This window comes from Pleurodeles waltl, chromosome 9 (genome assembly GCF_031143425.1).
Source record: "Pleurodeles waltl isolate 20211129_DDA chromosome 9, aPleWal1.hap1.20221129, whole genome shotgun sequence".
NCBI classification, from domain to species: Eukaryota; Metazoa; Chordata; class Amphibia; order Caudata; family Salamandridae; genus Pleurodeles; species Pleurodeles waltl.
In genome coordinates, this window is record NC_090448.1 from 1092416429 (window position 1) to 1092438743 (window position 22315).

Genomic DNA, 22315 nt, shown 5'->3' on the forward strand with positions numbered 1-22315 from the left:
AGTGGGGACCATGAGCCACCTTGTGTTAAAAAGTTAATATTTGATATATATATATAAATAAGTATAAATATATATATATATATCAAAACAAATCCCTTTCAGGGTTAGAGTGACGCATAAATTATGCAAAAAACAGAATAGAGAACTCTGGGTAGTTCCCAAGTTTAGGTGGAGAGCAGCTCTACTAAGGAGCACCCTGCAACACCAGCGACACTCTAGATTTGCTCACCTCAAATGTCTGTTTATCTAGCAAAGTATTTAAGCATTGGATCAGCAAAGTGCTATCCACGCCGAGCTAGATAGTGACAAAGTCTTTTGCCATTTATACAGCAAAGTCTTTAAGCGTAGGTTTGACACAGTATCAACCTTGCCGAGCTGTAAAATGACAAAAGCCATTTACCACTCCAGGCACAGTATTACAGCTTTGGACTGATAAAATACCATCCAAGCCAACCTGAAATGAGTAAAAGCAACCCCTGACATGTGTTTCGCTCTCATTAGAGCTCATCAGAGAGGTTTAGCTTTGTCCAGACACAAGGGAGCACCCAGTATAAGTCAAAACAAATCCCTTTCAGGGTTAGAGTGACGCATAAATTATGCAAAAAAGAGAATAGAGAACTCTGGGTAGTTCCCAAGTTTAGGTGGAGAGCAGCTCTACTAAGGAGCACCCTGCAACACCAGCGACACTCTAGATTTGCTCACCTCAAATGTCTGTTTATCTAGCAAAGTATTTAAGCATTGGATCAGCAAAGTGCTATCCACGCCGAGCTAGATAGTGACAAAGTCTTTTGCCATTTATACAGCAAAGTCTTTAAGCGTAGGTTTGACACAGTATCAACCTTGCCGAGCTGTAAAATGACAAAAGCCATTTACCACTCCAGGCACAGTATTACAGCTTTGGACTGATAAAATACCATCCAAGCCAACCTGAAATGAGTAAAAGCAACCCCTGACACGTGTTTCGCTCTCATTAGAGCTCATCAGAGAGGTTTAGCTTTGTCCAGACACAAGGGAGCACCCAGTATAAGTCAAAACAAATCCCTTTCAGGGTTAGAGTGACGCATAAATTATGCAAAAAAGAGAATAGAGAACTCTGGGTAGTTCCCAAGTTTAGGTGGAGAGCAGCTCTACTAAGGAGCACCCTGCAACACCAGCGACACTCTAGATTTGCTCACCTCAAATGTCTGTTTATCTAGCAAAGTATTTAAGCATTGGATCAGCAAAGTGCTATCCACGCCGAGCTAGATAGTGACAAAGTCTTTTGCCATTTATACAGCAAAGTCTTTAAGCGTAGGTTTGACACAGTATCAACCTTGCCGAGCTGTAAAATGACAAAAGCCATTTACCACTCCAGGCACAGTATTACAGCTTTGGACTGATAAAATACCATCCAAGCCAACCTGAAATGAGTAAAAGCAACCCCTGACACGTGTTTCGCTCTCATTAGAGCTCATCAGAGAGGTTTAGCTTTGTCCAGACACAAGGGAGCACCCAGTATAAGTCAAAACAAATCCCTTTCAGGGTTAGAGTGACGCATAAATTATGCAAAAAAGAGAATAGAGAACTCTGGGTAGTTCCCAAGTTTAGGTGGAGAGCAGCTCTACTAAGGAGCACCCTGCAACACCAGCGACACTCTAGATTTGCTCATCTCAAATGTCTGTTTATCTAGCAAAGTATTTAAGCATTGGATCAGCAAAGTGCTATCCACGCCGAGCTAGATAGTGACAAAGTCTTTTGCCATTTATACAGCAAAGTCTTTAAGCGTAGGTTTGACACAGTATCAACCTTGCCGAGCTGTAAAATGACAAAAGCCATTTACCACTCCAGGCACAGTATTACAGCTTTGGACTGATAAAATACCATCCAAGCCAACCTGAAATGAGTAAAAGCAACCCCTGACACGTGTTTCGCTCTCATTAGAGCTCATCAGAGAGGTTTAGCTTTGTCCAGACACAAGGGAGCACCCAGTATAAGTCAAAACAAATCCCTTTCAGGGTTAGAGTGACGCATAAATTATGCAAAAAAGAGAATAGAGAACTCTGGGTAGTTCCCAAGTTTAGGTGGAGAGCAGCTCTACTAAGGAGCACCCTGCAACACCAGCGACACTCTAGATTTGCTCACCTCAAATGTCTGTTTATCTAGCAAAGTATTTAAGCATTGGATCAGCAAAGTGCTATCCACGCCGAGCTAGATAGTGACAAAGTCTTTTGCCATTTATACAGCAAAGTCTTTAAGCGTAGGTTTGACACAGTATCAACCTTGCCGAGCTGTAAAATGACAAAAGCCATTTACCACTCCAGGCACAGTATTACAGCTTTGGACTGATAAAATACCATCCAAGCCAACCTGAAATGAGTAAAAGCAACCCCTGACACGTATATATATATATATAGAGAGAGAGAGAGAGATCTATATGCAGTACATCAGTTTACAAATACTATAGCAGTTTCACAGGTTATATGAAGAAGATGGAAACATTCGTAGTAAAAATAACATAGTGTACTCAAGTTATGTAGTATTGAAAAAAAACATATTTTAAACTTTTATAAGGAAAGCCAGGAGAGTAATGGACATGAAATGAAATCATCTACGAGGAGGAAAAAAGAAAGGATAGAGGTGTTTTTAAAACACAGCAAAAATACAGCAAGAGTAATTGTGTGATATTGTAAACACCGCTTTGAATCTGTTGAACCTTAGAAACATAAAAATGGAAAGCAGGCACGTGTATATAATACTATAAAAGTCAATTACTTTTAGGCATAAAACTATTTTTGATGACTTGAGAACCTTTTTTTTTTACACATCATTTGTTTTAATAGATGGTTTTTCTGTTTCAAATTGATCTTTTAGTCAGGATTTTGGTAAGAAAGCGTCAGTCCCTTGCTAATCTATAAATAGGCTTTAGAGTTGGTTTCCCAGCCACTTGTAAGTGCTCCTCATCTCTAATTCTTCATGCTGTCATGTCAGCCTTGTGCTTTTTACAGCTAGCATTGCCAGTTATTAAATGCCTCTGATGTATATTTGAAGCCCTCCCATATGTTTATTTCACTTGCAGTGTCTGTTTTTAACTAGAATAAATATTTAATAACTAACTCCTTTAAATGTTTTGGTTCATCCACTTAAGGACCATAAGAGGAACTAGAGTAATATTAGTCTGCCCCCTCTTAAAGAAAAACAGCACACATCTATTCTGACTGTCTGTTTCTCATGTATGTTAGACCAGCCACTATTGTTTTGTAATTGCCTCTCCTCTTACCCTAGTGGAGGCATTAGATCGCCATATGCATGAAATCAATTATCTCTACTGCCATATTTGACGTTTTTCTGTTCTTTTTGTCCCTGCACCTTGTTACACATTTTGGGGCAGATTTAAGGAAAGTGTTGCTTCACCCAGTGCAGTGCCATTTTTTTTTGCGCCCCTTAGTGCCCTCCTAACGCCACCATGTGTGTGCCATATCTAAGATATGGCACACCATGGTGGTAGTTGGGGAACTAGCGTCAGAATTTTTGACGCCAGTTCGGAGCTTTGCAGGATTGGCATCAGAAATGTTGATGCTAATCCTGAAAAGCCTATCGAAGCCCATTGTAAACAATGGTGTGCCTCTTTTTAATGCCTGCTCTGAGCAGGCGTTAAAACTGCAGACAAAACGATGCAAAGAAATCTCTTTGTGCCATTTTTTCGGCTCCCCCTAATGCAGTACGCCCCCTTTGCATACGTTATGCCTGATGCAGGCATAATGTACTGCAAAGGGTTACAAAGGGGAGCAATGCATTCATTGCACCACTTTGTAAATTTGGCACAGCTATTTTGGCCTCTTTGGGCCACATTAGCGTAAAGAAATGATGCTAATGTGGCACAAGGAGGCGCTAGGGGCTCTTAAATCTGCCCCTTTATGTTTTGTCCCGTCTCGCCCCTCTCTCTCACCTTCAGGTATATATTCCCCTCAAACAGTCTTCATGGACCCACTTCCTGTATCAGGGCTCCTCCCCAGATTTAATAATAGAAGGAAAATATGTAGGGCAGATCCGTATAGAAACAGGGACACATCAGTGGTGTCCCTCTACCCAGCTATTATTTACTGTTTTTAATGAGCCTTTATCTCTGTTTCTCTAAAGACATATCCATAAAAGTAGCCCAAATATTCCAGCTACTATTAAGATATTATATGTGTGCACTGTGGGAGTATTTCTTTAAACTGAACCTGGAAGTGTGTTCAATGCTTTCAGTGTGCTAGAAAAAGTTTTCAACTATCTCATGATATAGAATAAAGACAGATCAGAACGTGAATTACTAAAGCTCTCAAAATATGATCTACTTCATGATATGCAAAGTAGTGACAACACAGGCAGCTCATAGTAAAAGGACAGACCACAGCCATGTACTAACAGAGCTTGCTTTACTCCTGAAGTTAGAAAAATATTTTTAGCCTTGCTGGCATATCCCCCCTTTCTAGTCAGTAGAATAAATGTAATCAAGCTGCTTATCCTTCCTAGTTGTTTATTTCCCTGTCAATGTCTACCATGCTATGTATAAAACTAGAATAATTTTTTCCAGACTAGGTAGATTGATTATCTCGTTTGTATGGGCAGGCAAAACTCCTTAAGTTGCCCGTCCGAAAAGATGCCCCTCTTTGCCGGATGTGGGTGGACTTTATCGGAAATTGGATTTAAATGAACTTTTCACCATTACGCAAAACATCAGTAAAATCGTAATCACGAGAATCTAGGACCCATTTTTACTAATATTATAACTCAGATGGTTTGTGACAAAGGAGCTTGGGCATGCCTCCAAATTGGATTTCCCAAACTGTTTTTAAAAAGATCCAGGTTGTAACGCTGAAGGCACTCTGCGAAGGTTACTAGCAACACGTAAAAAAGATAAACCCTTCTGACAAAAAAAAGAGGCCAAATCCCTTTAACGGATAGCCCAAAGCTGCTGGAGGCTCTCACTAAAGAATTGTATTGACCGGCACATTGGAGACATATCAGATACTCATCAAAAGTGGAGCTACCCCCTTTTCAGAAATACCAAAGAAACACAGAGTTGAACATGGGCGAATATTTAAATATCTATAAATTGTTGCTATTTTATCTACTGGGTAATTCAGTGCCATTTTTCATCCCACCTCAGTCAGGGGCTTTACTGGACAAATATACAGGAGACTATTGGAAACCATAAATCAGATTGTACTATAATTTGTGATTAGTGGTAGGAATATTTATCAACCCATGTACCAGTGAGTGGAAGGAGATGAGTTTGGCAATACATCGTCTTACGATAAACACAAAACTGCAGCGCATACAATATTTTTTCAATATTGGTTATATGACACCCGCAAAAGACTACCAGTGCACTAGAAATCTAACTGCTGTGGGAATGTGGACGCGTATAGTGTGGGAACGTCCAGGCTTTCAACTCTTGTGGATTGATTATTTCATAAATTTGAAAAAGCCTTGGGATTTCAGTGTAATGATGACCTATGGATGGGCCCTTATACGGAGACAGCAAAATCATGGCAGTAAATTTTCTATTGAGAGTATAATCTTTTTTGGATCCTTACTTGCAAGATCAATTTGTGCAAAAACTGAAGGTCCACAAATTTTTCAACCATGGGAGAATGGACATAGAAAATGATGCACCTGCAAGAGACATGTTATCTTCGAACTGGGCAACCCCCAAAACATCAGTGGATGTGGATGCTTTGTGGCTTGGATTAGAACTTTGTAATAGAATTGATTTTTCATGTGATGTTAGTGGAATAGGCAGGAGGGACACTCCTTTGTTTATTTGACAGCAAAACATCCCCCCCCATGGAGAAGAATGCAGGGGGGAGATGGTACCGTGTGCTGACCGCTTTAAGGTAAATATTTTAGGGAGCAAATGTGCTGCCCCACTGGCGTCTCTTCTGTTCCCATTCTGCATGTCCTGCCCATCCAGGAGCAGAGCGAGGGTTACTGCCGGGTGGGATGTTGGCACATCATAAAAATATTTTTTGTATTTAAATTAGTACTCTCAGAAAAGTTAGGTTGAAACTAAATCTCTCTTAATTAACAAAGTAAGAGAGATGTTGATTTACTCTGATCTTTTCTACTAAGTCTACTTTAGTTACTCTATCTGATCGATAATTGGGGCATATTCCATTTGAACAAGTATCGCATTACTGTTTGGATACTTCATTGCATTTGCTTTTAACATTTTGTAAATCAGCCATTAACAAAAGATCAAAAATGGCCCCTTCATTGGCAAGGTAAACCAGTCATGCCATAAAGTACTTGGTACAGTAAGTGAAAAAGATAAAATAATCTTAATATTAATAATGTCATATTAAAGTAGGCAATAGAGTTATAAGTAATCTATGCTAAACAAAGAATAATGTTTGCAAGCAGTTCTGGTATTATTAATTGTGGCCATATCTTATACCTACTGTGTATTGACCAAATTCTCTACCTAACAAAATCATCACATTACACTATGTTTCCCAAAATGGTTTCTCAGAAATGCTTGTACTAAAGAATCCTTACTAGTCTATTCATATAGAAGAAATGCAATAGAAATAATTTTGTCTTCACTATCAATCATGTGCACCATCAAAACCTAGACCCGTGGCTTAAATTATTTTGTGATTCTGGGCAAAAACAGAAAAGAGACACTTATATTTTCTTTGTAATTGATGTAAAGAATACAGGGTATTACATTGAAAAATATCCCTTTGGCTCTCCATTTAGTGTAATCAATCACTTTATTATTATTACTATTAATATAATTCCAAATATGAAATTCAAGGAGCTGCTGATCATTAGAAACATCGTTCAGTAAGAAAGGCCTTAACAAACTTTAAGTCCTTTAGCAATGGGAAACAAGGAGGTCGCAAGAAGATTAAAATACCCCCCACTTTAAACCAAAGCTTTTATGACACCAAGCAAACAAAGCAAGTTATCACATCCCTTCCCAGAAGAGCTGTCTTGTTTCCTCCATCCAAGCATCTTTCCATCCATCCTTTCATCCTTCCATCCAACTACCAATGTCCACCACTTCATTCTGTCATTCATTCATTCTTTCATCCCTCATTCAGTCTTTCACCATTCTGTCTGTCCGTCCATCAGTATCCAGCTCCAAACATATCCATCACTCCATCCATCATCCATCCTTTCTCTCATCCATCCATCCTTTCAGTCATTCATCCATCTATCCCCCACTCATCCATCCACCCTTTCATTAATCCGTCAACCCTCTTCTTTGACTCATCCATCCATTCTTTCACTAATTCATCAAATCTTTTATCCGCGCATCCATCCACCCTCCCTTTGACTCATCCATCGTTCTTTTACTCATCCATCCATCCAATCATCCATCCATCTTTTCTCACATCATCCATCCAGCCACCATTTCAACCATCCATCAACTCTTTCATCCATCTACCCTCTTTCACTCATCCATTCATTATTTCATTCATCATCCTTGTATCCATCCTTTCATTCATTCATCCATTCGCCCATCCATCCTTTCACTCACTCATCCATCCTTTCACTCATCCATCCATACATCCTTTCAGTCATTCATCCATCAATCCTCTTGCTCATAGAACCATCGACCTTCCCTTTCGCTCATCCATCCATTCTTTCACTCATCCCTCATCCATCCCTCCACCATGTTATCCATGCATCCATCCACCCTCTCTTTCACTTAGCCATCCATTCTTTTACTCATCCATCCGTGTATCTTTTCTTTTATCATTCATCCACCCTTTCACTCATCCATCCATACACCCTTTCATCCATCCATCCACCCTTTTTTACTCATTCACCCATTCTTTCACTCATCCATCCATCCATCCACCATTTTATCCATGCACTTTCACGCATCCACCCATTCTTTCACTCATCCATCTTTTCACTCATCCATCAATCCTTGCTCTCATCATCCATCCAGCCACCCTTTCACTCATCCATTCACTTTTTCATCCTTCATCCACTCCCCTATCACTCATCCATCCATTCTTTCACTTATCAAACCATCTACCCTTTTACCCATCAACCATTTCTTTCACTCATCCATCCATTCTTTTATTCATTCAGTCTTACAACCATTCTTTGACTCATCTACCCATCCGCTCTTTCACTCACACATCCATCCTTCCACCCATGCATCCATCCTTTCACTCACTCATACACTCACCCATCCTTTCCGTTATATATGAACCTTTGTCTTCTGAGTTGAAGACAGAAAAGGCCCATCAAGAACTCCACCCAACTGTAGCTGCTAAAGCGGGGGTTCACTAAGCTCCTGATGGGAGACGAAGGATAATTAGATCTCAGTGTCATACATAAAACACCTGTAAAAGAAAAAGGGAAAAAGCATTTTATTTTTTAAATTTACCTAGTTAAGATTAGTATTTATGTTTTATGTGTGTCAAAGACTGAGTGAGAGGTAGATCTGTTGAGTGCCTTTGTAGATTGCAGAGGGAAAGGTGACTTCTCCCAGTAGCCACGGTGCACCCTGCACCAAATAATATATGTGAAAGTTGGCCAACTTTACAACTTCACAGCTAGAAGGAAATGCCCAAAAGGGAAACCCCTCCTTTGGCAATTATGTAGATCAGCAGTTCCCAGCCTGTGGTATGGGGACCCCTAGGAGTCTGCAAAGCCTCCTCAGGAGGTATGTGACTGCTTAGAATATGAACTAATTGTAACAGATTAATAAAGTGTATATAAATAAAGTGTCTAAATGTACAATTAAAGCATTTAAAATGTACTGTAAATGTCAAGTAAGTTGAAATTAGAGGATAAAATTAAATTAGTATCCTCAAATTGATTCATGGGAGCAGTGCACATGCATCTAACAGAATATAGTATGGACAATGTGTGACTTCAATTGAACTTAGAAAAGCTCCAATCTTTCTATTAAAAATTATATTTTTTTATTTCTTTGCAAATTAAATAAAATGTGTTACCATTTGTGTATGTGTTTGATGGAATGCTTCTTTGTTTTTTTGTGTATTGTTTTGCAGTTCAAATCATCGATAATGTTTAGACCTGGGTCTCTGGTTTCCAGTAATGACTCAGTGGGGGGGACCCCGGATTACAATAATGATTCAGTGGGGTTCCCCAGGTTCCAATAATGATAACATGAGGGCTCACAAAATGCAAAAGGTTGGGAACCACTGATGTAGATATTTTTTGACAATGCAGATTGCATGGATAATCATCAAGGCATCAAACCTCTGACACCAAAAGAGAGAGAATAGAGCCAAGCAGCATAAGAGGTCCAGAGTCAGTTGATCCGCAATGGAATTGATCCAAAGCTGCTTAGATGAAAAATAACAACAGAAATTGCAAAAAGCTACACTAGGCAGCAGAAAAATAAAAATTCACAAGGAATTAGCCACACCTGCTGGGAACCAAATCAGGAACAAACATGTATAATCATTAGATTTTCTTATAAAGTCACTTTTATCCATAAGAAGCTCAGTGAAAAGAATCCAGACATTTTATGTATAATACTAATATTCCAAATGTTTGACATTTTTAAAAATCCTTTAAGACTCTTTTTAAGCATTGTTCTTTTTCCTAAAGACAAAATGAACTGTAAAACCTCTAGATGAAACTTTAAAGCCCTCCCATATTATAGTATTAAATATCATATATTTCTGTATTAGTTAACATTTACCCTCAAATGTTTACTTGTTACTGGTACTGTGTTCCAGATCTTGGCGAGAAAAGGGTGTGATCAGGAATACATAACCTTTAAATATCCATTAATGCTTTATGAGCAGTGATTTATTTAGACATATTTTGCCTACTAATTGGATTATATTTGAATCCACAATTTGTGATCAGAGAAGAGAAATACATTTGGTTTCAGTCTCCTCCCAAAGAAAGGTTGCCAAGATTGCCAGCATTATTTCCAGAAGTTAATATTTTGATTGTATTGACACAAAAGCATTAAGGAAACATTATGAAATATTGTTAAGTTTTAATTCAGATATTATCCATCAACCTTCTAAGCCTCCCTCATAAACATCGCATCGCATTGACACGTGTCCCATGATAAATGCCGCCGGCCCTCTTGCCACACAAAGGAGCGAGCCATGGTGTCCATCTATCGGAACCATTGGTGAGGGAGCCAGAGGGGTATGTTTTGAAGAATATAAAGGAATCGAGGTAGAATTAGCATTATGTAGAGGGCAATGCGATACCATCACTTTGAGCGGCAGCATCTGCCAGCGCCCCAACTCCGCCTTTACTTTCCGGGTAAAGGGTGTGAGGTTGAGGGCCCATGTTAAGTTCGGCTCGAGTGCCACTTTTAGGCCTAAGTATGTGAAGCTTAAGCAAGGGATGGGGATGGTCTGCTGCCAATCAATTTGATCGCGGGACCCCGAGAACGGGACCAGGAGGGACTACCCGAAGTTCACCTTAAGGCCCAAGGCCTCCCCAAAGATGCACAACTGAAGGCATCGGGGTCCACTTAATTCCGGCCGTGACAAATGGAGCAGAGCACCGTCTGCATAAAGCGTGATGCTGTCTTCGGACCCTGTCCCCCCTCAACATCCCCCCAATTACCACCCCTCTATGAAAGGGTCTCTACGGATCATCTGTACAAGCGGCTCTATGGTGAGGGCAAAGAGGAGAGGGGACAGAGGACAACCATGCCTCGTGCCACTCTCAATGTGGAACACCTCTGAAAACCTCCTGTTCACCGAGACACGGGCAGATGGCGCCCGGTATAAGAGACGGACCATGTTGTCGAAAGGGGCCCCCAGACCCACCCTACGAACGACACCATCTAAGTAACCCCAGTCCAGGGTATCAAACGCCTTCTCGAAGTCAATAAGAAAGAGGGTCAGTGGAGAGCGGAGCTCGTACCTGTGCGCCAAGACCATGTGCAGCCTCCGTAAACAGTGTCTAGTACTGAGGGTGGGGATAAAGCTGTATTGATCAGGAGGGATCAAGTGTTGTATGACCGGCTTTAGGCAGGCGGCCATCATGTGGGCGAAGATCTTAATTTAGCTATTTATAAGTGATATCGGTCGATAATCTGCGCATGATGTAGAGGGGGGGTTGGGACTTGGGCAGCACCACTATCGTGGCCTGGTCCAAGTCAGGGGGGAAGGTCCCACTCTTTAACGCCTCTGTGTACAGGTCATACAAATGCAGCAGCAAAAAGTTTCGGAATTTTGTATAATATTCTGCCAGGTACCTGTCCGGACCCGGGATCTTCCCGGGTCTCAGGCTTGTGATAGCCTCCCCAATTTCCTCTATGGTTATGGGGTCGTCCAGTCCCCGGCTCACCAAAGCTGGAAGGGTCGGCATGTCCACCTCATTTAACATCGGCATTTGCTGCTCCACTGTGGGTCTGTGCACTGCTGTGCAAAGGGCAGCATAGTATTGGGCAAACCTGTTTACTATGTCCTGCGGGGCCGTACAGAGAGAACTCCAGTCATCTAATATTTCTGGCATCACGGGCCCCATCTATGGTCTTGTCGCCAGCCAGTAAAGAAGTTTACGTTTTTTGTCCCCCCAGCCATAGATCCAGGCCTGGGAGGCCCGCCAGATCTGCTTTGCCTCTTCCAAGGAGTGAGTTCTGAGTTCTTGGCGTATCATCTCTAGAGCCCACTCGGACTCCTCCCCCCCAGTCCTAAGCAGCTCATGCTCTAGCTGAAGTGCCCGTGTCTCCAGGTACATGACCCAGGCCCGCCCCCCCTCTCTTTCCTGCCATCTCAGGATGCCCTTGGCATGGCCACGAATTGCAGCCTTGCCCACGGACCAAAGTGTAATGTGGGATTAGACAGAGCCATCGTTGTCTTGGAAATAATGGTTGATCTCACTGTGAAGGTCCGTGCAATATGTCTAATCCTGCAAAAAACAGGCATTGAGCCGCCAGAGGAGCTTTAGGCCAAGATCGGAGCGGCCAGTGGTCAGGGAGGCGGGAGCGTGACCGGAGAGGCCAGTATCTGAACCGGGGTGACCGTGGACAAATCCTGCACTGGGACGAGGATCAAGTCAATACGGGCCTGGTTGTGGTGTGCAGCTGAGGTAGGAATGTACTGCCAGTGGTGAGGGTGCCAAGTCCACCACACGTCGCAAAGACCGGTACTGGTCTTCCACCTGGCAAGGGATAGGGAACGTTTCCTGCGCACATCAGATATGGGGCCTGTAGTGTCTAGGGCGGGTCCAGGACCGCATTCATAAACCCGTCGAAGAAAGTGGGGCCTACAGGCAATTGAGTCAGTAGTGTGGTAATGGTGTGAACAATTTATCTAGGTCTGTCGGGGAGGCATATACACTGAGTAGGTTAAAGTTGTGGTAATCTACCTTGCCTGCCAGTGCCACAAACCTTCCCTGTGGGTCCAACCACTCCTGTTGCAACACCAGAGGATAGATACGGTGTAAGAGTATCGCCACCCCCTTGGCTCCCCTAGCGTATCCTGAATGGTATATCCAGTCAAAACCATATCGGGCTGGAAATGGGCAGGTGGCTCCTATTAAGTGTGTCTACTTGAGGAGTAGGACCGAGGGCACAGAACAGCTGTCCATTTAATTTTATCCAGGAGACAATTGACGTTCCATGAGATTATACCAGTGGGAGCTATGTGGCATTAAGGAAAGAGGGGACCCCACACCCGTTCATGTCCTGGAGGGTTTGGGGGGTCTTTGCCCGGGGGATCTATATAGGTAGGGATCGTGTATGTACCCAGTGCTTGAAGTGTTGTAGGGCACCCTCCCACTTGTGACATCAAGGGGTAGACAACAATGAACAAACAGAAATATAGCAATGCATCCCTATAACGGTATAACCTCCTGACTCCCCCTCCCTATACTTCTCCTCCCAACTTGAAGAAGCATCTGTCACCCAAAAATCTCCATAGGAACCAGAATAAAGAAGGAGAAAAAGAAAGACGAGTCTCTGTTGGCATGGAGTGGTGGACCCCTCCCATAGATCGCATCACTTATATGTGCTTCTGGTGGGCCCACAGAGTGCCCATTGGTCTCATGTCAGATAGTCTGATAGGTGAGGTTTGGCTCAACCTCTCTGATTCCTCTGGAGGCTGCCGCCCAGGCGCTGCGGACTCCTGGGAGGTGTCCCACCGCCCCTGGGGCAAAGGGGAGGGAGGACCCCCTACAAGGGAACGCGAGGCCCTCCTGGACCTGCATCTCCTGCGACGGGAGCCAGACCGTGGGTTTCCAGAACAGCTCAGTTCCCCGGCGGCCCTCCTGAGTGCATTAGCATTGGCATGCTCGGAATGGGGGAGGAACCCCCTCCCGCATCTCCCTGAAGCGGGCACTCCTCCGTGGCCCATTCCTACGCCGCCTCCGGGGTGTTGAAGAAGTAAGTTCTACTGGCATGCAGCACTTTTAGTCGGGCCGGGAACAAGGGCATATATTTCAGTTGCAGCGCCCTTAGTTTCTGCTTGACTTGTTCATAGGAGCGTCTTTAAGATTGGACCTCCTGGGAGTAGTCCGAAAATATCAATATCTTCACATTTTGGCATCGGAGTTCTGGTTGAGCTCTAGCCTCACAAAGGATGGCATCTCTGTGTCTTTAGTTGAGAAAGCGAGCAACGATTGCCTGCCGCGGCTCCCCCCGCAGGGGCCTGGCGGAGAGGGCTTGTGTGCCAGTTTCATGGCAAACTAGGGTGACAGTTTGTCCTGGGGCATCCATAATTTGAGCCAGTCTTTGAAGAAGACAGCGCGGTGTGGGCCCTCCGAGGACTACGGGAACCCCACAAAATGCAGGTTATTCCATCTTGAGCGGTTTTCAGCATCGTCCGCACGCTGTTGCAATTCGTGGGTGCGCGTGAGGAGGCAAGACACCTTCGTCTTAAGGTCGTGGACCTCATCTTCCACTGCAGAAACACACGTTTCTGCTTCCATAAGTTGCGCCGATGCATTCTTAAGGTCCTGCCTCAGCAGAGACATATCCACCCTTACCTCCTCTATTTTATTCTCAACCAAAGCCTGGGATGAGTGTATAGTGTTGAGGATCTTATCAGTATCGTCGTTGCTGCTCTCTGCCCGGGCAGCATCTCCAGACGCATCCCTCCCGGGACCCCTGGCCAGGGCCACAAACTTATCAATATGGGGCTGAGAGGACGATGGCTTCACTTGCTTATCCCTCCCAATGGCGCCGGGAGACCAATAACAGGTACAGTAACCGGTGCAGCGTCCTCTATTGTTCCTGCTAGGATCGGGGGCTGCCCCCAGGGCAACACTGCTAGCACTCCCCGAGAAGGGAGCCGTCAGTCATCAGCGGTCTGCACTCCCAACAGATGCCCGTGGACATCTGTCGCCCCCTAGCGCAGGCTGGTCAGCACGTCCCATCTCTAGGGGCATGGGGCACCTCCAGTGGTCACTTGTAGCCCCACCCCTGGTCACCCCATGACCTCCACGTGCCACCTGGCCATTCCGACCCAGGGCCTCAGGTCTCGATCTTCCTTTCCTCTCCCAAACGGTGTTGACCAGGGCCCCAACCTCACGCTTCCCAGGTGCAGTGCACCCCACAGGTGTCAGCCACCTCCATACCTTGTGCGGTCACGGTCCGCGCCCAGCACCTCTCAGGGCCTTGGGCGCCTCCACTCCATCTTCAGCCGACTCCTTCGTTCTATGCCGCGGCCTGGTCCGTACAGTTGTGGGCAAGGGCGGGCCTACACCATCACGACCGACCTCGCCCCTGTTTGCAGCTGCTGAGGTGGCCCCACTTGGCCCAGCCCCGTCCACGCGTGTCCAGTCTCTGCTGGGCCTTGGGTGACCCCTGGACCCTACGGCAAGTGCTGTAATGCCGCCCCACCTCCTGGCAGGGCCGGGGGCACCGCCCTACCCAGCCCCGGCCCCCTCCAATAGGCCGCGCGGGTCCCAACCACAGTCCGGATACAATGCCACTCAGGGCCTCATCCACTCCGCCCCATCATCAGACCAGCGGGGACTCCAGGGCACCGTCACGGACCAGTCTTATCAGTCGCGGGCAGTGGTAGCGCGTGCAACGCTGCCTCTTCAGCCCCTGCCTCTCTTCTGTCGGGGCGGGCCTGCTGCACTCACCAGGGCCTAACCCCTTATAGAAAAGGACCGCTGTTCTTGATCCGGCCCTGGGCTCCGGATCACTCCCCAATCTCACAGGGGGAGCCACGCCTCGTTGCAGGCACCCCAGGATGGTGCAGCTGAGTCCCCGGCCCAGATGAGGCCAGGGGCAGGCCCCGGCACAGCCCTCTTCCTCAGCCAGTGGAGAGGCCACCTTTGCCCCCCCCAGGCCACTTGGGGGCACCCTGATCATGTTCATCTGGGCACCACCGCCCCATCAGCCCTCCAGGGCCCAGGACGCCCTGCCCGGCGTCTTAAAGCCTCGCGGATGGCCGCCTTTTTGCCTGCTCCCACCATCCGGGTCCTGTTGCCCCTCCTCTCCATAGCTCAATGGCGGCCAAGGAGGTGCCCCTTCTCAGCTCACCACCAGTCCCGTGTCTGGCCAGGTCTGCTTGTCCCAATCTTGCGGGGCCATGCGCAGGGTAGGTGGTGGCGGATGACGGTGGGGTCCGGAGCACTCTCAGAGTGTGACCGCCGTCTTGACGCCTGAAGCCACGCCCCCTCAAGAAATTTTAAATGTCTTGAAGGTTGTAGATTTTGACGAGCAAGAGCACCATAACAGAGATCTTGAATGATAATAATAGCAAGTTTTTTCTATAGCACATACTACCATAGTTTTGTCATTTGGACGTGTTGTAAATAACAGGTGTTCTTGGTACCAGATTCCTTTATATTTAGCCTATCAGCTTTGGTAAGATAAAATATTGAGTTGTCTTTAAAGGGATTTCAAACTTGTGGCCTTCAGTACACACACACACACACACACACACATATTTATCTAACTCTCTGATTATTTCATGAGCCCAGTGTAATGCCATGGAAATGTGTAATTTACTTCAGGCGAGTAACACGGATGGATTCAAACTTCATGCGATGCAGGGTAAAAGGTATGATGAGAAAGATGAGGTCTTTGGCAAACAGTTGGTAGGAAACACCATTCAGCTCTCTTCACTCAATACAGGTTTGACTTTGACAAGAATAGAGGCAGAGAAGAGGATGGAAGTGAATCTTTGGAAAGGGTGTCAGAGGCAGAATATGCCTCACAGCCCTAGTTGGGCATTAGTAGTAAACTGGAATGGAGAATGTGGTATTGCTTGGAAATGTTGGCAGAGTTCAAGCTGAGGAGTGCACACACCTTTTCATGTAGGACGTCAACGAATGAAGAATTATGAGGCCTAGTTAAGAATCATTGCTACTGATCCTATCTACAAGTTTGAGAGTAGCAGTGATTTACTAATAACAATCTGGATTAATAAGGGGTGACCCGTAGAGGGATGTGTTTCTTATAAGTGTGTCTGCCCATTCTTTTAATTGCAATTGCTTTTTGGGGAATTATAGAGACATACCAAAGGAGACCTAGGCCCTCATTCTGACCTTGGCGGGCGGCGGAGGCCGCCCGCCAAAGTCCCGCCGTCAGGTTACCGTTCCGCGGTCGAAAGACCGCGGCGGTAATTCTGACTTTCCCGCTGGGCTGGCGGGCGGTCGCCTTCAGACCGCCCGCCAGCCCAGCGGGAAAGAGGCTTCCACGATGAAGCCGGCTCGGAATCGAGCCGGCGGAGTGGAAGCTGTGCGACGGGTGCAGTTGCACCCGTCGCGTATTTCACTGTCTGCGCAGCAGACAGTGAAATACATGTAGGGGCCCTCTTACGGGGGCCCCTGCAATGCCCATGCCAGTGGCATGGGCACTGCAGGGGCCCCCAGGGGCCCCGCGACCCCCCCTACCGCCATCCGGATCCCGGCGGTCGGACCGCCGGGATCTGGATGGCGGTAGGGGGGGTCGGAATCCCCGCGGCGGTGCAGCTAGCTGCGCCGCCGTGGAGGATTCAATGGGGCGGCGGTACACTGGCGGGAGCCCGCCAGTGGTGCCGGTCCGACCGCGGCTTTACCGCCGCGGTCGGAATCCCCATTGGAGCACCGCCGGCCTGTCGGCGGTGCTCCCGCGGTCCTCCGCCCTGGCGGTCTTTGACCGCCAGGGTCAGAATGACCACCCTAGTATCCATTTATCCATGCATCCGTTCATTCACCCCTTCTCAAAACCATGTCCACCTCCATCCATCCATCCATCCGTATTTGGAGTATATACTTGAATCCAGTAAATGTGTCAATCCTTTTGCAAAGTAATTTACTTTGTCATGCACTTGTTAGTATACAAATACCTGGTGTTAAGGACTAGCAAGCAGGCACTTTCATGTTTGCATGCTGGGCCATACTGACAAATATTTTCACACGTTTCAATACCAAAATAATGAGTCAGATACATTTTCTCTAGCAAACCTCAATGTCCTGCCTGTATTGTTTGATTTTATAAAAACAACTAACCATGAACAGTCTCTTGCATGAGGCATATCTTGTTAATCTATTGAATCACCACTTGGATCTGTTTTCTTACCCACATATCTCTGTCTTTGTTTCAGGCTCTAGTTCCAGCTCGGTTTGAAACCCGAATGGCCTGTGGACTTGTCAAAGGTCATGCCTATTCTGTTACAGGGGTGGAAGAGGTATGTTTGTATTCCATGGGTTCTTTGGACAGTTGATCATGATCACTGGTTACTTTCTGTATTCTCTGTTCATTGGACACATTTGATCAAATCTAAGCAACGTGAGAAGAGGTTAATTCTCAGGTGACAGGAACAGGGGGCTATTGAGACAAGAATATACATTATTCTAACATAAATGTAATGTATGAAGCTGACCGATTCTTTATATTTTAAACATGTTTACAAAAATGAAGTGTGTTTCTGAAAGCTCCCGTTCAGTCGTACATTGGCAAGACAAATACCTAATGAATATTGTGAAGGCGTTGATTTGCATGATAAAAACAAACTCTTGATTGTTTTCCATTCTAGAAAAATATATGTGTGGCTGTAGATACACATGCACTGCATACTTCCGCCATCTAATGTTGGGCCCTGGAGGTTGCAAGTTGTTTTTGTTCAAAAAGTATTTAGAGTCACAAGGTATAGTGACTCTTCCTCTTGCTGGCAATGCACATGGGCATCAACTCTGTTGTTAGATTGTTTTCTTCTGCCATCGGGTCCGGTTGTGTTTTCGCCAAGCCCCAGTTCGAGACCATCTTTAAGAACTCTTCAATTTGGGTAACCTTCCCGGAAAATCGGTATTGTTCATCGAATGTGTATTTCCCTTCTTCTGCATACTGGAACCAAAGAAACCCTCCGTCGGATCAACACGTTTCGATAGAGGCCCTAGGGCATGCAGAATAATCAGAGTGTGGAAAAGAAATATAAGTCTTCCCTGTCTGATCCAGTTTTTATCAAAGATCAGATACCTGCAGATTCTTTGGTGGTATCTAACTTCATGAAAAGAGTCAACTCAGAAGCTTCTCATGATGCTCCGCCACCCGACAAGGAGAGCAAGCTCATTGATGCTTTTGGCAAGCATGTTTCTGCTCAGGCAGCTAACGACTTGTTTATGGCCCATACACACGGGCTGCTTGCTAGATACAATCGTGCCCATTGGACAAAATGGAGCAGCTCCTACAGTAACTACCATAAGAGCATAGAAAAAGGGGACAAGAGATTGTTAGTGACGGTCAATTAATTTCTAACAATTCTATTCGCTCTCCGTTGGACTCAGCGGACCCAGAAGCAAGAGGTATAAGCACTAGTGTCCTCTTATGCAGTCATGTGTGGCTATGCATTTCTGGTTTTAAACAGGAGGTACAGCAAATACTCTTTAAAGTCCTATTTGACAAAGAGCACCTTTTTGGCCCTCAAGTTGATCAGGCGTTTGAAAAGATGAAGATCCAATGAAGTGGTCAGGTCCATGGTAGTGCTCCAAACCCCTGCCTCTCGTAGTGCTTTTTGTAGGCCACAATATAAAACAGCCCCCAAAACCTCTACACCAGAGGTTTCATTGTCCTACCACAAAGACCAACCCCATTCATCCTCCCTTAGAGGATTTTATAAAGATACCTATAGAGGAAACAACAATAGAGGATGGGGGAAAACAACCTCCCCTAGAAGCTCTTCCACTGCCCCTAAGCAGTGTCTCACTTCACTGCCCCTTCCGAATATCAGACACCTGTAGAAGGATGCCTTCAGCTCTTTCTCCAACACGGCAAAATGTTGCAGCTGACCAATGGGTGCTGGATATTAGCCAGCATGGTTACTGTTTGGAGCTCATTTCCACACCTCCAAACATTGTTCCTTGCACCCATAGACTTTCACAGGAACACGTCACTCTCCTCAAACAGGAAGTGCAAACTTTACTAGCCAAAAGAGCCATAGAGCCACTTCCTCTGCGATATCAGGTAACAGGAGTATATTCACTATGCTTTCTCATACCCAAAATGATGACTCCTTAAGACTTATCCTAGATCTCAGGCCCTTAAATCATTACATCATATCAGACAATTTTCACATGATCACGCTTTAAGATGTAAACCCACTGCCTCAACAAGGCAATTTGTTATCAGCACTAGATTTAAAGGATGCCTGCTTTCACATTCCTGTACACCCAGCACATTGTAATTTCCTCAGATTTGTGACAGCAAGACAACACAACCAATTCAAAGTGCTTCCCTTCAGGGTCATAACAGCACCAAGGGTGTTCACAAAATGCCTTGCAGTTGTCGAAGTTTACTTGCACAGGCAGAAAATGCATGTCTTCCCATACCTGGATGACTGGCTCATCAACTCCAGTACCCTCGATCAATGGTTGCATCACACTCACTCAAATTACGATAGACTTGCTTCTTCAGCTAGGCTTCACAATCAATATCCAAAAGTTACACCAAAATCCACTTCAGATACAACCCTATTAGGGGTCATTCTCAACACACGGTTAGGAAGAGCCTACCAAAATGCAGCAAGAATACAAAGTTTTCAGACACAGCTTTCTCATTTTTGCCCCAGTCACCCACTCATAGTAAAATGTGTCATGTGGTTTCTAAGAATGATGGCTTTCTGCGTTGCCATCGTACCACATTCTTGTCCTCACATGCATCCGTTGCAGGAATGTCATTCACACCAGTGGTCTCAGGCACAGGATCGTCTAGAAGATCTTGTGTTGGTAGACAGCCACACCTATTGCTCTCTACAGTGGTGGAACAAAGCCAATCTTTTTAAGGGGTGGCCTTTCCTAGACCCTGTTTCCTTGTAAGTCCTTGTTGTGTGGTATACTGCATACCCAGGGCCTGTAAATTAAATGCTGCCAATGGGCCTGCAGCACTTGTTGTGCCATCCAATTTGGCAGCACTTTAAAACATGTCCCAGGCCTGCCATTGCAGCCTGAATGCAGTTTTAAACCCCTTTGTCGACTTGGCATTTAAACCCCCTTGCCAATACGTTAACTTCCCTTTTATTGCATTTAAGTCACCCTCAAGCTAGGTCCTAGGTAGCCCATAGGGCAGGGTGCTGTGTGAGTAAAAGGTTGGACATGTACTTTTAACTTTTACACATCCTGGTAGTGAAAAACTCCTAAATTTGTTTTTCACTACTGTGTGGCGTACCCCTCCTATAGGATAACATTGGGGACTCCTTATTACATTTAATAAGCTGTAAATCCTAACTGGTAGCAAGTAGATATGTCATCTTTGGTAACTATGAAACTGTAATGATAAACACTCTTTAATGTTGACATGTTTTTTTTCATTACAATTCTGAAAATACCACTGTTAGAAAGTTGGCATTGTCCTGGCCTTAGCCCTTTTGTGCCTGCAGCCTGTCGTGAGTTGCAGGACTGGGTGTAGCTGACAGTTAGACTTTGTGAATTCCTTCCACATATTCACACAATAGAGGTATTAGGTGTGCCTCAATGAGACATCTGCTGGCAGGATGGCGGGTAGAGCTGAACATTGCCCCACTTACAACTGAATAGCCCATGCTCTGCCTTCTCACAAATAGCCTAATGTTTCCTGTATCATCACTACAGCCAGCTTGGAGCCAGGGCAGGGAAGACAGGAAATTTCATGCACTTAAAAGAACCTTTCCAGAAGCTTCTCCCACCTCCCAGGAGAAGGGTATTAGGTATAAAAATAAGACCTTCGGACCCACTCTTCAGTTTAATACTGAACCTGCGAAAGGATTCTCAAAGGACTACCTGCTGTTGTGCCCTGCTGTGCACCCTGCCAGACGGCTGCTCTGCCTAGAAGGACTGCTTTGCTGCCTGAAGCCTGTCTTTCACCCTCAGAGGCCAGCCTTTCTGTTGAGCCCTGCATCCTCACCTGCACATAGAACTGCCAGAAGTGTCTCCAAGGGCTAATTTTCTGGCTTCCTTTTTAGAGCCACAGGGATATAAAGGGCTCTCACTATCTTGAACCCACACCATGACCCAGCCTGAGTGAGTCCTGAACCCTCAAGGGGAGTGCCACCAAACCTGGACCTGAGAACTTCGACACATTTTGGTCCAAGAGTGCTCTGAGAACCAGTTGGAGACCGGGACCAACCTGCTTGCCTATCTGCCTGAGGTGCATTGCTGGTTGGATTGACTTTGTGGCTTCTCCTGATACGTTCTTCTTCCCAGCAGCAAATCTGTTATAGCGATCCATCGCGAAAGGGGTATCCAACCACGTGGAACTATCTTTGGCTACAGCCCTCTGCCTCTTCCTGCTGGAGTTTTCTGACTTCTATTTCGCCGACCTAGTCCGAATGTAGAAATCTTCACCGTGGCTTTGACCCAAAGCCTCCGACAACAACGGTCCATCCTCTGACACCTCCTGCAGCCTTGGCACGCTGAAGTTTACCCTTTCAGAACATTTTCTTCAAGAAGTCTGAAGCAAAGTGCTGACCAGGCCCAGTCTACTTCTTGTATCCGAACAGCGCTCCATCAACCTCAGCCTTTTAACTTTCGACTTTCACACGGTCATGCTTGACTAGATGTCTGCAGTTCACACTTTGATGTTTTAGGTGCTAGTTTTCACAACAAATGTAAAAAATTCATACCTCCGCTTCTACCGATTGGATTTTTTTCATTTTGCTGTCAAATAATTTAATAAAATTCACTTTGTTTTTCTAAATTGGTTTGGGATTTTACTTGTGTTGTGTTTTCACCTTATTATTATTTGGTTGCTGCATAAATTCTTTACACATTGTTTATAAGTTAAACCTGACTGATTTTTGTGCCATGCCCCCCAGGGTTAAGCCCAGGTCAATTTAGTGACTTTTTTGTGGTTCACCCTGCAAGGGATTGTGGCTGTTGCTTAACCTGGGCTCGCACCCCAGTCAGCCAACAACCTGATTTCTCACATTATCCTTCATGAGTGAGGAGCAACTTAAATGAGCGG

General features: G+C 45.3%; 1 protein-coding gene across 1 annotated transcript in view; it reads left to right on the plus strand.

Annotated features, from left to right (window-relative positions):
• The window catches only part of CAPN3 (calpain 3), a 333505-nt gene that overhangs the window by 176392 nt on the left and 134798 nt on the right, over nucleotides 1-22315 (plus strand). The window contains exon 7 of the mRNA XM_069208784.1: nucleotides 17487-17570. Coding sequence (XP_069064885.1) covers nucleotides 17487-17570 — 84 coding nt within the window. The remainder of the gene's footprint in view (nucleotides 1-17486; nucleotides 17571-22315) is intronic.